This window comes from Laccaria bicolor, genomic scaffold (assembly GCF_000143565.1).
Source record: "Laccaria bicolor S238N-H82 LACBIscaffold_50 genomic scaffold, whole genome shotgun sequence".
NCBI classification, from domain to species: domain Eukaryota; kingdom Fungi; phylum Basidiomycota; class Agaricomycetes; order Agaricales; family Hydnangiaceae; genus Laccaria; species Laccaria bicolor.
Genome location: NW_001889921.1, coordinates 290,395 through 301,019, shown reverse-complemented (window position 1 = coordinate 301,019; position 10,625 = coordinate 290,395). Strand labels below are relative to the sequence as shown.

The following is a 10,625-nucleotide window of genomic DNA, read 5'->3' as shown; positions in this document are numbered from 1 at the left end:
GCCTATCAAGTCAAAACCCGCCGAAAACTCACCAAACCCCAGCCTGACCCCTGCCCATCACTATATGCGGGCCAGATCACCTCGTTGCTTGGCAAATATGTAAATTCTTTGTTCCTGTTCCCGCATGTCAGAATGAGCTTTCAATGTCATTAAATTGTTGCCTCATCATTTTTGCTGTGGCTAACCCTCATCTTCCTACTCCAGCAACAACATTTTACTTTTATCACTCATTTCTGAAGCAAGAAAATTATAATTTTATCTAACTGCTCATTTTTTCTGCAAGTGTGGAATAAACGATTTAACATAGTTATCTACTGTTTACCACCTCTTTACCTGGCGACGAAAGCTGTTTGCCCCTTGTGTACCTAACAATAGCCCGATCGATAATTTATTTATAGCCAGTACCGCGCACAAACCATCTCACAAAATTTCAACTTCCTATTTGTCTCCGCTTTTAACCGTTCCACATTCTCTATGTACTCCAGTACACATTCTCAGAAGTAGCAACTGTTGCTTAGTGAAAACGCCTGTTGATGTCTTATGACCCTAGATGTGCGATTGAATCATTCATTTCGGAGTAAATTCGACTCGCACATAGTGGCACTGGTCGAAATCTTCTCGGGATTTCCTCCATTTCCTTTGACTCTCAATACTCTCCATCTCAAACTTATCAGATGAAGCGAGTCTTCCATTCAAGAAAATATGTGGGGTCTACGTCAAATCGAGAAGAATCACACTGAGTCGAGAGGATACGTCTAGACAAAATAATTGTCTCATTGATTGATACAACAGGTATCCGAACTTGGGATCGAATACAGCTGGTACGACATCTGAATAGTATACAGAGAATGAAGCGAGAGCGTCCGAAGGTACAGTATATGAAGTAAAGATACAGTGGTTAATCGTACAAGTTGTCAAAATCGTAAACACAAATATGTCCATGGCGTCCATAACGTCCAAGGGTTACTGCGGATAACAGAAATGGGAATTACGCGGCATCAGTTGGAGCTGGGCCCCCAGAGGGGAAGACAGAGGAGGGAAAGGCAGTTGGGCACTAAAAAATCGGTATCAGAATCACTCGTCAGGGAGTGAAAAACCTTCTTTACCCCTTGTGGAAGCGACCCGGAGGAGAGGTCGTAGGTTGGTAAGTCACTGGGTACCGCGCCATCACTGGGCGCAGCGGAAGGTAAGTAAGATGAGAACTAGAAACATATTTGAGATGTATCGAAGTTTACAAAATCATGCCTGCATACCGCTGATGGATCACCACCTTGAGAGAATGAAGGCGGAGCGTTACCAGATCCAGATGGCATAGATCCATTTTGTGGGGTATCCGTCGGCGTCGCGCCATCCGATGCGCTCGAAGGGCTGTCGGGCAATTGAGAAAGGGATCCTAAGTATCCCCTGGGGAGCTGTGTTGGCGCTGAGCCATCGGGGGATGCTCCAGAGGGGTAAGACGCCGTGTTCTGGGAAAACAGGTAAGAATGTGTCGGTTGGACAAAGGCTTTGCGTACCGTTGGTAGAGTGTCAGATTGGGAGGGCACTCCAGATTTCTTGAAACCATCCCCTGGTATGTCGGTCGGCGCTGACCCATCAGCGGATTCAGCAGGTGGGAAACCGGAAGGGAGCTATGAAGGAGTTAAGTTTTCTGTTCACTCCATTGAAGATGCTCGTACCGCATCCGGTAGACCACTCGCGGAGAAAGAGGGCGGACACCCCAAGGGTCCCGCAGAAATATTGAACCCGTCTTGTGGAATATCAGTCGGTGCTAGCGCGTCCCCGGATGGTTTAGAGAATGACGTCGGGCAATTTGTAGGACTCTCGGAAAAGACAGCTGTAGGAATAACGGCTGCACAAGCAAGTTGAGCAGCGCCAATAGAGAAAGCGATGAGAGTGAAGAAGCGAGTAATGGCCATTTGACTGAGATTTGAGAATGAAACTGAGCTTTCAGTGTAATTGAGGTGATGAACGGCAGACCGACCTCAACAACGCCTTTATACCCTCAACGTCGTACCCAGCACTGCATCGAAATTTTACTGCGCAAAACCAAATTTTTCTTTTTTCACTATGCGTGATGTCGCACAATGGCGTGGTACCTCCCAACTCTTGTACTGCGGCTTGACTTGATGGCAGTAATCACTGCGATAAAAATGGACGTAGGAACGAACGGCAAAGAAAGACCAAGAAATAGCACAGGAAATATGATCCGGTTCGGGATACGAGGCCGTGAGGGCGCGGGAGGACTCCTTGAAAGCTGAGACTCCTTGGCATTTGCCGTTCATCGCTCTTGGGTCTAAATTGAGTAACGCGCCAGCTGCGGAAGGAGAAAAACTCACGGTTCGTCGGCTTCTCTGCTATGTCCCTTGGAAGTACATAGTCGTAGCCTCACCAATCATTTCCGGAGATGAACAAAATGAAACTCCAAGCTTCAAGGATCATAGTCTGCAAAAGGCCAGTCACGTAGTCGTAAAATATCCCTCTGCCGTCGAACTCTTTCCACCCTCGCCTCCGCCTCAACCTCCCGCAAAGCAGTCCGTGCCCACAATGGAAACCCACCCTCAGCCTCCACCCACGTCCAAGTCTTGTCCGCCTCGAACGGCGCAACATCATAAGCATCACGGCGTTCTTCGTCGGTTGCGGGTGGTCACATGCATGATAATAAGTTTTTCGGAAGCGGGGACTCCCAGAACGACATTCGCATCTTTTCGCCAAACTCTTGTGCCCGCATCGTTGAGGTGAGATAACTGATAGCTAGAAGATATGATTGTCACATAAGTCCTTAACCCCAAGCGCGCTCTTTACACTCAACGCAATTGTTACGTCCCCAACGGGGACTAAACGTGTAGCAATCCCGAACGTCGTCGAGGAGGAGTTGAGATCGGCTTTAGATACGCTGATATGAGTTCACCAACGCCAGGCAAGAACTCTAACTCGGATTGTTTTCTTTTTCGGACGTGTGACGTGGTTGGGTGGAGAGCCCTGGAGCCAAGGATATTGACGTCCGTGATATTCGCGGAGGAGGTGCAGTTGAGTTGAGAGCTGAGTGAAGTCCTGCGCGGCATTGCCTATGAAGCATTATGGGGGAATGGCCACTGCCAACCTTGTGCCGATGGCCTGAAGAGGTTGGGGTTAAAGTCAATCAGTGGTTCATAAAGGGTGCTTACGGCGGATATTTGGGAGCCATGCAGATACTTTCTCAGAGCTAGTCGCCGACGACGACGAGTGCACCTTTGTTGACATCGGTGGAAAATAATAAATTTAATTCCATCGTAATTGGTCATGTTTGTCTGGAGAAGTGTTTTTGATAAGATTAGATAATAAAGATCGAAGGTCATTCAATTTTGTCTACTCCTCAATACCCCACAGTATCCTCTGCGCCGTCTCCTTCACTCCATACCTAACAAGAACAATCTCTCTCGAGCTTCCAGCACCGCAATATCACCCCCGCGCCCCCAACACTCAGAAGTAACGTGCTGGGCCAGAAACCTCCATTCCGTCTCTGATCTGTCAGTCACCGTCAGGCCATTCTGGATCTCGGCTAGACCGCAAGAACATCTGGCTGCACATTCCTAATATGAAGGGTTTTGTTCAAGGGTCTCGTTCTTCCTCGCGCCCCCTGATATGTCTGCTCGTCTCTCGGCCCCAGTGGTTGCAGAGAATTTGTAATGACGAGGTAATTCACCGGAAGAGCTAACGATAGGTTAGCTACTAAAGAGTCTAGAGCAACGTACGGGTATTGCTTTCCGTAAAGTCAAGCTACGGCGAGTATTGCTTCCCAAAAATTTCTGCCGTGGGGGAAATCGTTCGGTGGCATGATGTGCAGAAACATCATATGTGCGCGATCTTGACAAGAAGAAGTCAAACCCAAGGATCTCCCGACATAGGCCGCTCCAATCTTTGACGTCGATGCTCACGGTTACGGGGCCCTCATTACCGCAGGTGACTACTCACATCTGCCAACGTAAACGGCTGACGCGAGGTCAGTTATTTCTGGAAGGTGGCCTATTCTTGGTGTACATCTATTCTTGTTCGCCTAATTTTGGTGATCTATTTTAGAAGGTAAGCGTTAACGCAAGAAGTTCGGAGGCGTATTCTATTATTATCATCAGGTTTTACGGCCGCGGTGTGTTCGATACTTCAATGTGAGCACATACACGTTGTCAAAAAAAATGATCGAGACGAGAAACTGAATTTGCTTGTCTTTCGGTTGTACGACTTACATGTCGTCCGCAGAGGACAAAATGTTCGGAACGATGTAGAGAAACACGATATTTGCGTGATCTCGACAATAATAGTTCGAGAAAAGGATCACTCCTAGCACACGGCATCGGCCACTCGGATTTTGGACGCCTGGTTTTACGGATGTGGTGTCCTCTTCTTGATGTTGGTAGCGCTCACATCATCGAAGGCAAAGGCTTACGCGGTGAATTCAATCATTTCCATCTTTTCTATTTCCACACTTAGTTGCTGCGGTGTCCCGTTCAGCGTCACGACACGCAGCATCGAAGGTTTACAAGAGAAATTGGTTTATTTTTGGTATGTCGCACCTATTTTTATGATTCCTTCTCGTCGCATGACCTCAGCTCCCAGTAGAACACTATGACTTTTTCCATGGCGAGCTTCCAAATGCCTTCTGCCGTGGTCTTTCTTTGGTTTGCGGCATGACGTTTACACAATGGAATGGCACGCGAGAATCGTTCTCTTTTTATAGTCGCTGGAATATGTATAAAAGGGATCCTCAACGGTGCATCTCCCTCCAACTCAGTTTTCACTCGAGCTCCATCCAATTGAGAAATGGCTATCTCTCGCTTCTACGTCCTCATCGCATTTGCTGCCTGCGCTGCTCAACTCGCCTTCGCAGGCGTTGTACCTGAGGCTCGGGACCTCGCCGCAAGAGCACCCTCATACGTTGTGAATGAAGTCCGCGAGGTGATAAGGAGCATTCTGATCATAATTACAAAAAATGTCTTACCATCCGTTCTAGCATCGCCATAAGCAGCATGGCAGAGACGACGCCGACGTCGAGCACAAGAAGCACCATAAGCACCATGGCAGAGACGACGCCGACGTCGAGCACAAGAAGCACCATAAGCATCACGCCAGAGACGATGCGGAGGTCAACCACAAGCACAAGAAACACCCTAAGCATCATGCCAGAGACGATGCTGAGGTTGACGACAAGCACAAGAAGCACGACAAGGATCACAAGAAGCCGTGAGTTTCTCTTTTTTTTGCTCTTGTTTGCTTCGTTTCTGAAGGCTTACTTGGCATCTGTTTTTAGGCATGACGAGTGAATCCGCTGGGACGGGTTTCCGAAGGATATATACAAGGGGGTGTCGGGATTAGAATGCCGGACCGGAGGCTGGTAGGTAGGTCCAGCCGTCAGGCCTGAAAAAAAAAAAATGGACGTCACCCAAACTTCATTTAAAAAAGAGGTTGGGGAGGTTCCGAGGAGGACCATACAACGTAATGAGCTTGTAGGAGTATATAGATCAATATAAAGCACTCAAAACAGCTTGTTGTTCATTATTTTACCAAAAAATGATGATCAAGGTGGGTGTGATAACAGCATTTCTCTCAAAATTGGCGTTGAAAGGCAAGGTAATGAAAGCCTGCCATTTTACACCTATATAGAGCTCAACTATATCTAAAGAGGATTGAAATATATTCACAAGGATTCACAACATGCCCCGATTTTGGGACAACAGTCAACTGTGGTACAGGGGGAATCCAAAACCTGAATAAATGGCACCGGAAGGGAAATTATGTCGAAAATATCTACAGTGATGATGTCACTATTACCATATATAGACCGGTGCCTGATTACGTAGTAGGTAGGTCGACCTCTCGCCACTGAGAAAAAAAATCGACCCTAGGTCTCTTTTTTTAATCCCGACACCCCCTTGGATATATAAGGGCATCCTTCGACCAAAGTGTTTTGATTTTTTTGTTGCGGACAGTTGCCAGGGATGCATGCATGTTCGAAAGCTTGAGACTTAGATAGTTGAATGCTTTGGAATTTATATTAATCGTAACCAATCAGAATTGTCGCGTTGTGCTGGTCAGACCCAATGATCGCCGATCGGATACCAATAATTAATGCCAAAGACGTCAACACAAACATACGACGCACATCTTTGGCGCATGTCTTCTTTGATGCACCCCTTGGACGCGTAAATCGAACTTACCAGACCTACAAGGCTGATATGCATTATAACGAGTCACTGGAGACTGTAGTTTGCCTGTAGTGAGTATTTCCGCATTCTTCGACACGTCATTCATCGCGGTGCGGCAAATCCCGCCAATCCTCAAACTTACTGACTCAAACTCCTGTTAAGCTGAAATATGTAGTGACTCCTCCTATCATTCAACCATCGCAATGTCAATGCCTCTCTTCCGTGAAGAGCAACTCGACTCTCCCCTGGGCTACTTCTCCGCTCAACCAGGCCAAACACTCAAAGACGGCACATGGACAATAACCCGCAAGCTCGGGTGGGGTCCGCGATCGTCCACCTGGCTTGTCATCGACAAGAACGATCAACACTGCGCCCTAAAAATCTTGACAGCCGCCGCCACCGCCGACCCGGACGCCAAAAACGAACGTTATTTCGTCCTCAAGGCTATGAAAGCCACTGCTTCAAGTGGTGTACCCGAGCTGCTTGAAACGTTTGAGGAAAAGAATGAGCGGGGGAGAAAGCACTTTTGTTTGTTGTACAGGCTTCTTGGACCGTCTGTTGAGGATCTGAGACAAGGGAACGTGTATCATGGACAGAATCTGCCTGTTCATATCGTCCAGAAGGTCATTGGTGATATTTCGGAAACTCTGGCCAATCTTGCTTCTCAGAACATCATACATGGTGGTACGTCTAAACTACTTGTCTCATGGAAAATTCGAGATGAATCCGTACTCCTCCCGCTTCAGCTGTAACACCCGACAATTTCCTCTTCGTCTCTGTCCAACAGGGCGACCAAGTCCGAAAAGTCCTCGCAAAAGCACCAGCCGACAAGTCTGTCAAGATTCAAGGAAGCGATGGAGTTTCTTATCCTACCGTCAAGTCTCAGCCGATTCCGAACCATTATACATGGGAATCCAAAGCGGACGATATTGCCTATACGATATTCAATCTTGCCAATTTCGCGCATGGTATGCGTCTTTTCTACTAGTTTCTTCACGACCTTATCAGCTAATAACTCGTCGTTAGCCCGCCAGACAACAGCTATAACCCTCGACACACCCAAAAACATTCAACCACCGGAAGCCCTCACAGGGGGCAAAATTGATTTGAGCTCTGACGTCTGGACGCTCGGATGTACGGTGAGTCTAATCGTCCTTCTCTTTTTGGAACCCACGTTCATCGATGATGCTCTATTGACCAGACATACCTTCTCCTCACTGGAAAGCCTCTCTTTGCCGAATCATACGTCGCATCTCCTGTCAAAGTCGCACACGAAACGCTCGGCAAGCTCGAAAGTCTCCTCACTGAAAGTGCGAACGTCACAGAGAAAGATCTCGCCTCGACTGCAAAGTTCCTCAGGATGTGTCTTTCTGTCAAGTCTGCGAATAGGGCGACGGCACTTGAGGTGCTGGAAGGTGGTTGGATTACGAGGGGGTGTGCTTGTGGGTGGTGCGGTTAATATACGCCCTCATCGATTTCGATGTGGCTTCAGCTCCCAGGCTGGTTTGGAAGATGGACCGCCGCAGGTTTGTTACGTTGTCGAGAACACTTGGTACGTTGTTATCCTATTCTAGCCTGCGTCGTGTTTGACTGTCCTTTGCCAGCAACTATGTGACCCTCTGTAAACGGGAAGGATCGACAGCCGGGAAACCTTGGGCGAGCGAGGGTAAGGCTGATTTAAACATGCACATTGGAAGACACTTCAGATTAAAAATGATAATGTGTAACTCACTGAACGTTAAATCTTGGTTAAATCTATAATCTCAATAAATTTCTCGAAGTCTATGAGTAAGTATAAGGTAGGGTAAGTATTATGCGCATTCTTCAAGCATACTGAACAACACCGAAGCCAAATATGTTTATTGGGTGATCCCGCACTGATGTGGATACGAAGGAAGACTCTGGAAGACTGATCAGCTGATCAACGACAATTTGATTATCTAACGTCAACGATCGTGCTCCAACACTAATAAGAGGGATCTCAAGAGGTGTCTTTCCCTCTCGTTATAACGAGGTGAGTGTCTCTGTGACGTTGAGTTCATGAGAGGCGGAGCCAATGGCGTTTCTCAAATTTATCCAGCCCTCTGAGTCTCGCTGACGACCTGTCTCGCCCGTCATCCAGTGCCGCTCAAGTCTCTTGCCGACGCATATGCATACCGGTCACCGTCCATACTTTCTACCTTTATGACGCAATCTCAAGCAGCATCTATTACACTGCCCGTCAACGTTTCAATTATAGGCTGTGGATTGAGGACGGGTCCGGGAGGTTGCGTCACGGATTTGTACGGTACGCCCACGCTCTACCCCTCTCTCAGCGCTAGTTTGCTAACAATGCATTCACTAGTACCGTACCGTCCCCTCGGACTCGATTCACGCACGCCAGGGATATGCTCTGGCTCCTACGACGATGTGCTAAGGACGACTTTAGCAGGAGGGTGAAGGCCAGTGTTCCATCGCAGGTATGAACGTCAACCCCCCGGCCGATCAATCCCTGCTCAGATATCTTCATTTCTAGTGGGCAGTTCGCTACTCCGTAGAAACCGCGGTACCGGTTTGCTGTTCTTGGCCATGTTGTGGCCATCGTTTCTTTTGGTCGAGCCCAAGGTCGACCAAGACACCTTCAACGTCCGCCTACGGCGCATTAATTGCCTTGGACCACCTCCAATACTTAGACTGCTGGGAGACGTCGCGTACATCCTGTTTCTTTGGGTACGGCTCCAACGTTTCTGCCTTTCAACGACGAGCTAATCACACTATCGCTTTGCAGGTTCAATGACGTGGCAACTTTGAAGCATCAAGTTTACACAAACGAGCATACCGTCCCGCAGATGATGAACTAACGTCAACGCGGGGGCTATTCTTGATGGTGTTAAACCTCTCAGCGGGGACGAGGGGCAACACTTCCTGCTTGCAGAGGCTACCACCATCGATTCCGCCAACTCTACGCCTGTAATCTAGCTACCGTTCGCGCGCCTCCTCTACAAGCTCAATCTTCCCTTTGCGTACTATCTGCCTTTCCAGGGACTCGAATCGGCTTAGCCTGCGCTCGAAACTTGGTGTGAGTGCGACCTTTTATGGGGGATAAGGGGTTGAAGGGACACTGGGGTCTGAGCTTTCATTCCAGGGCGTAATGTCAGGCAGTACGTGTCCTGTCGGGCTTATACAACCTCGTTTTGCTGATAACTTTATGTCGTCCGGTTAGTCAAAGATGTCGGTTTTTATGGGTCTCGAAAACTTTGCCTTGAACCGAGTCAGAAGCCCATACTCGTGCAACACCTTTCTACCCGTCAACCACACTCAAGTGACTAGGGATCGAAGGCAAACGGAGACGCACTTCTGGTGGTCACCTCTTGGCTTTTACGTATGTATGTCCCCTCTACACCGACTTTCTTTGGAGGTCCTGATCGTGCATCCTACAGTTCATCTTGCATGGCTTACCTCAACTCGCGCATTTCAGCACGACGATAGAAACAACGTCTTCATGGTGGGAGAAGACGCTGGTCATGAAGCAGTCGGTTTTGTGCACAGCCACAGCCACGTATTCACAGGAAACCAGACCCACCCCCATCAAGCAAATTATGAGCACAGTGAGTGCCGTTTCTCCGCCAAAGTGTGCAAGGTTTCCATGCCCTGAAAGAGCGGAGTGGAAGGGGTGGATTGGGTTGGATGGGGTTGGATGACGTTGGGCTTGTCGGAGATGATTGTGTTGAAAAGCAGTCAGAAGATCGTTGGGCTGACGTTGTTTTTGCCTTACAGTGTCTTGCATAATGGGTGACTTCCCGTAACATAAATCTATATAAACGAATAAATCTGACCCTTATCGGAGTTTGAAATGGGTACCCTGGCTTGCGATTTAATCAAGCAAATAAACCGTAACGCCAACTGATTAGATTTATTCACCTGACATGAATAAACTTACTTCCCTCTCACCTGAGCTGTTTTGAGGACACACAGGCCCATGGATGGGTGTATTATAGTTAATGCTCAATCATATCAGCCAGAAAGTAGGACACACAATGAATGAAGCCGAGAAAATGTCAACTTGAGCTGAACATGCTCTGATTCTGTGAGTTATGTGCTGAGAAGATTGTTTGTGGAAGGAAAAACAGCTTCGGAGAGGAAATTTTGGAACCAGAGGACGTTGGCACTACTAATAAACTCTGTAATGGCTTCAAATTATAACGAGAGAGCAGACTGCCCTCAGCCATAGGAGAGTAGAGAGGATGAGGTAGAGCTGACTAAGCTAGGTGGGAAGAAAACGTACCCAGGAAGGAAAGGTGTCATGATGGCAGGGTTGATTCCAGTGTTTGAAATCTATTCGAGGGGTCTGTACCCTCTGAATAGATTAAGGTTTATAACTGGGTGCCAACCAGGGCCTCCATCAAAGTCGAACCCTTACAAGACTCGGCATCCCGGCAAAAGACCCTAGATCTCGTCGATTTATTCAAA

At 47.9% G+C, this 10,625-nt stretch overlaps 4 protein-coding genes across 4 annotated transcripts; 3 read left to right on the top strand and 1 right to left on the bottom strand.

Moving 5' to 3' along the window:
• Positions 1 to 835: 835 nt before the first annotated feature.
• On the bottom strand, positions 836 to 1,916 carry LACBIDRAFT_312252 (uncharacterized protein; the record flags this gene model as incomplete). The annotated part of the gene is made up of 5 exons (XM_001887981.1): positions 836 to 1,054; positions 1,107 to 1,202; positions 1,254 to 1,466; positions 1,515 to 1,628; positions 1,677 to 1,916. The coding sequence occupies 5 exons, from the start codon at positions 1,914 to 1,916 to the stop codon at positions 989 to 991; spliced, it is 729 nt and encodes a 242-aa protein (XP_001888016.1). The 3' UTR covers positions 836 to 988.
• Positions 1,917 to 4,794: 2,878 nt separating this feature from the next.
• On the top strand, positions 4,795 to 5,294 carry LACBIDRAFT_312251 (uncharacterized protein; the record flags this gene model as incomplete). The annotated part of the gene is made up of 3 exons (XM_001888028.1): positions 4,795 to 4,929; positions 4,985 to 5,214; positions 5,282 to 5,294. 3 exons carry the CDS (start codon positions 4,795 to 4,797, stop codon positions 5,292 to 5,294), a joined length of 378 nt encoding a protein of 125 aa, XP_001888063.1.
• Positions 5,295 to 6,379: 1,085 nt separating this feature from the next.
• LACBIDRAFT_312250 (uncharacterized protein) lies at positions 6,380 to 7,635 on the top strand (the record flags this gene model as incomplete). Its single annotated transcript, XM_001888027.1, has 4 exons — positions 6,380 to 6,860; positions 6,923 to 7,144; positions 7,203 to 7,315; positions 7,378 to 7,635. 4 exons carry the CDS (start codon positions 6,380 to 6,382, stop codon positions 7,633 to 7,635), a joined length of 1,074 nt encoding a protein of 357 aa, XP_001888062.1.
• A 928-nt stretch (positions 7,636 to 8,563) lies between these two features.
• LACBIDRAFT_312249 (uncharacterized protein) lies at positions 8,564 to 9,016 on the top strand (the record flags this gene model as incomplete). The annotated part of the gene is made up of 3 exons (XM_001888026.1): positions 8,564 to 8,635; positions 8,692 to 8,885; positions 8,944 to 9,016. The coding sequence occupies 3 exons, from the start codon at positions 8,564 to 8,566 to the stop codon at positions 9,014 to 9,016; spliced, it is 339 nt and encodes a 112-aa protein (XP_001888061.1).
• Between the last annotated feature and the right edge of the window lie 1,609 nt (positions 9,017 to 10,625).